At 39.9% G+C, this 4,525-nt stretch overlaps 1 gene segment (V, D, J or C); it reads left to right on the forward strand.

Annotated features, from left to right (window-relative positions):
• The first annotated feature begins 781 nt into the window (after positions 1–781).
• On the forward strand, positions 782–2,367 carry LOC122468853. The segment is given in 2 exon segments: positions 782–1,191; positions 1,387–2,367. Coding segments are annotated over 2 exon segments (453 nt in total).
• The last annotated feature ends 2,158 nt before the right edge of the window (positions 2,368–4,525 follow it).

Here is a 4,525-nt window from a genome sequence, read left to right on the forward strand (position 1 = left end):
TCTCTCTCTCTCTCTCTCTCTCTCTCTCTCTCTCTCAAAATAAATAAACTTTAAAAAATATTAAAGCAACTTTATGCATTTAGAATAGAAAGTGACCCTCCTTGATTTGTCCCTCACAAGTTCTCAATTACTATGAACATTTTGTGAGCACATTTCAACTCCTTCAACTCATTTAAATACATATTCATAATAAACATACTGTTTAAAAACATAAATGGGACCACACTTAGATGTAAAATACTCTCATTTGACTGAACATCAGAGAATTCTCTGCAAGTCAGAAAATTTAAGTTTAATCCCTTTCCGTAACTGTATAGTATCCTAATATAGATGTGCCATAATGTATTGACTAGTTGTAGTGAAGGATATTTAAATTTTTCTACTTTTTTTGCTGCTGCATACAACTTTATACATATTTTTTTAAGGGCGATTCTGGAAAAAAATTCTCAGGCAGGTGGAATTTCTGGGATCCAGTAATAGGTAAATAACCCTTGTAAACCTTAATTAGTTTACAGTTCTGCTATGAGAGATGAGTACCCACCTCCTGACATTATCACACACACGAAATATTAATATTATTCATCATTCTTAACTCTTTGCCATCTGATGGGCGAGAAACGATATAAAAGGATTTTTCAAGAAAGTGTGAGTTAAGGGCAACCAGCACTTCTGGACTAAAGTGGCAAGAGGAGGGAGCAGTTATAGGAATCTGAAGAAAGCAGCTACAACTATATAGTAAAAACTTAGATTTCTTCTTTTCTGGTATAAGCATTTATACTCTACACTTTTCTCTATGCGTGGATTTTGCTGCAGTCGATGCATTTGATATTTAAAACATTGTTGTCATTCAGGAAGAGGAGGAGAAATGACTATTTCTCTGGCAATGCTGGGGTGGCTCCTGAGATGGCACTGTTTCCATCTCCACCTCCTACTCTTGGCAGATCTGTGCGTGTGAGTGTGTGTGTGCGTGCGGGTGAGTGTGTGTGCGTGTGAGCATATGACTTGTCTCTGATTGGCTGGGCTCACCCTGTTTCCTACAGATGCTTGAACATATAAGGTAGCAAAGCAGATTCTTTATCTTTTGAGCTCTTGTCAGTATTACAGACCCAAGAACGAGTTCTCAGTGGCTCTAAGTGACAGAAGGAATGGACAAATCCTTGAGTTTGCTCATCCTTTGGTTACAACTGGACTGTGAGTGAAAGGGATTTGGAAATGGGCAAAGAACAGACAGATCCTGAGCCGTTTCTCCTCAGGGAAGAGAAAGAAAGATAGGGGGCTGTACCGGTGTGATGTTCTATGTAGACTGAAAAAGTAAACTGGGAAGTAATTTCCCAGGAATAGTTAGCCGCCAACCCGTCCCTCTCTCTGTGTTCTCTTTCTGAACAGGGGTGAGCAGTAAACAGGAGGTGATGCAGAGTCCGGAAGCTCTGAATGTCCAAGAGGGAGACAGCGTGGTTCTCAACTGCAGTTACACCGGTAGCACTTTTTATTCCCTTCAGTGGTTTAGGCAGGACCCTGGCAAAGGACTCACAGTTCTGTTGTTGATTCAGTCAGCTCAGAGAGAAGAAACAAGTGGAAGAATTAAAGCCTCGCTGGATAAACCGTCAAAACACAGTACTTTATACATTGCAGCTTCTCGGCCCAGCGACTCGGCCACCTACCTCTGTGCTATAGAGGCACAGTGCACAACAGGCTCCTGGCACCAATACCCAAACTCTGCAGCTGGGGCTCCACCCACGTGCCCTATCTTGAAGCTGAGGAATCTTTCTCCATCGAGGGGCTTTCTAAATTGACTCTTTTCCCAGATAGAAGCAATTAACTATGCAAAACCTGATCTATATATGTACACACACATATGTATGTGTATATATGCACATCTATGCGTATGTATACATATATATGCACATATACGTATCTGCACATATGTATCTGAAGTTACATTTGATCTTTAGATTTTTATCAACTTCAACTTCAATAATAGCTTTGTTGAGATTAATTCACAGGCCAAACAATTCATTCTTTTAAAATGAATAATTAAATGGCATCTAGTACATCCACTATGTTGTACAACCACCACCTCTATCTAGTTTCAAAACCTTGTCATCACCCGGAAAGGAAACCACATACCCATTAAGCAGTTGCTTACCATTCTCCCCTCCCCCAACCCCTGGTCACCTGCAGTCTGTCTCTATGGGTTTATTTATTCTGTTCATTTCACATAAATGGAATTGTACAGCCCTTCATACTTGGCTTCTTTCACTTAGCACCGTGTTCTGGAAGCCCATCCAACACGAGACCAACTGGAAAAAGGCAGATATTCACCCCTAACCAATCACATAGGATGCCCTATCTTTAGTTAACTTGTTCATGTCTTCTCCATTTTTTTCCGTGTTTTGCTAGAAGGTTGTCAGTTTTGCTGATCTTTTTAAAGAACCAGCTCTTTGTTTTATTGATTTTTTTTTTACTGTTTTTCCATTTTCAATTTCACTAATTTTTGCCTTTATTATTTCCTTCCTTATGCTTGTTTTGGATTAGTTTTTCTCTTCTTTTTCTGGGTTTTTGAGGTGAGTGCTTAGGTGGTTGATTTGAGACTTTTATTCTTTTCTAATATTTGCATTTAGTGCTATCAATTTCCCTCTTGGCACTACTTGGGCCATGTCCCACAGATTTTGATGTGCTGTAGTTTCATTTTCATTCAATTCAGTATAAACTTGATTTTCTTTGAGACATTCTCTGTGACCCTTAGATTATTAAGAAGTGTATTGTAGGGCCCCTGGGTGGCTCAGTCAGTTAAGCGTCCAACTCTTGATTTCAGCTCAGGTCATGATTTTGCAATTTGTGAGATCAAGCCCTGAGTCCAGCTCTTACGTTGATATTTGGAGCCTGCTTGGGATTCTCTCTCTCCCTCTTTCTCTGCTCCTCCCATGCACAGGCTCATGCACTTTCACTCTCTCTCTCTCTCAAAATAAATAAATAAACATTAAAAAGCAAAAGAAGTATGCTGTTTAGTTACCAAGTATTCGGAAATTTTCCTATTATCTTTCCGTTATTTATTTACAGTTTTATTTCACTGTGGTCAGAGAACATGCTCTTTATGATTTTAATTCTTCTACATCATGTTTGTTGAGGTTTGCTTTATGGCTCAAGATACAGTCTTACTTGGTATGTACTTCATGGGCACTTGAAACCAATGTGTATTCTGCCATCATTGGCTAGGGTGTTGATGGGTAGAGCTGGCTACTAGATATGGCTGGTTGTGGTGTTATTGAGTTCTTCTACATGCTTGCTGATTTTCTGGCTAGTTGTTCTCTCACTTGTGGAGAGAGGGTATTAAACTCTCTAACTACAGTTGTAGATTTGTCTATTTCTCCCTTTGGTCCTGTCAGTTTTTGTTCCACTCATTCTTCAGCTCTGTTGGTTGGTGCATACACATTTAGGACTGCTATGTCCTCTTGGAAATTTATCCTTTTTATCAGTATGTAAGGCTCCTCTCTGTTTCTGGTAATTTTCTTTGTTCAGAAGTCCATCCACTTTATCTGGTACCGATGTAGCCATTTTTCCTTTGATTAATGTTCACATGATATATCTTTCTATCCTTTTCTTTTCTTTTTTTTTTGGGTGTGGGTATGTGATTTGCAGTTTTATTTTATTTTATTTTCAGTATATGAAATTTATTGTCAAATTGGTTTCCATACAACACCCAGTGCTCATCCCAAAAGGTGCCCTCCTCAATACCCATCACCCACCCTCCCCTCCCTCCCACCCCCCATCAACCTTCAGTTTGTTCTCAGTTTTTAAGAGTCCCTTATGCTTTGGCTCTCTCCCACTCTAACCTCTTTTTTTTTTTCCTTCCCCTTCCCCATGGATTTCTGTTAAGTTTCTCAGGATCCACATAAGAGTGAAACCATATGGTATCTGTCTTTCTCTGTATGGCTTATTTCACTTAGCATCACACTCTCCAGTTCCATCCACGTTGCTACAAAGGGCCATATTTCGTTCTTTCTCATTGCCCTGTAGTACTCCATTGTGTATATAAACCACAATTTCTTTATCCATTCATCAGTTGATGGACATTTAGGCTCTTTCCATAATTTGGCTATTGTTGAGAGTGCTGCTATAAACATTGGGCTACAAGTGCCCCTATGCATCAGTACTCCTGTATCCCTTGAGTAAATTCCTAGCAGTGCTATTGCTGGGTCATAGGGTAGGTCTATTTTTAATTTTCTGAGGAACCTCCACACTGTTTTCCAGAGTGGCTGCAGCAATTTGCATTCCCACCAACAGTGCAAGAGGGTTCCCGTTTCTCTACATCCTCTCCAGTATCTATAGTCTCCTGATTTGTTCATTTTGACCACTCTGACGGGCGTGAGGTGATATCTGAGTGTGGTTTTGATTTGTATTTCCCTGATGAGGAGCAACGTTGAGCATCTTTTCATGTGCCTGTTGGCCATCCGGATGTCTTCTTTAGAGAAGTGTCTATTCATGTTTTCTGCCCATTTCTTCACTGGGTTATTTGTTTTTCGGG

This window comes from Prionailurus bengalensis, chromosome B3 (assembly GCF_016509475.1).
Source record: "Prionailurus bengalensis isolate Pbe53 chromosome B3, Fcat_Pben_1.1_paternal_pri, whole genome shotgun sequence".
NCBI classification, from domain to species: domain Eukaryota; kingdom Metazoa; phylum Chordata; class Mammalia; order Carnivora; family Felidae; genus Prionailurus; species Prionailurus bengalensis.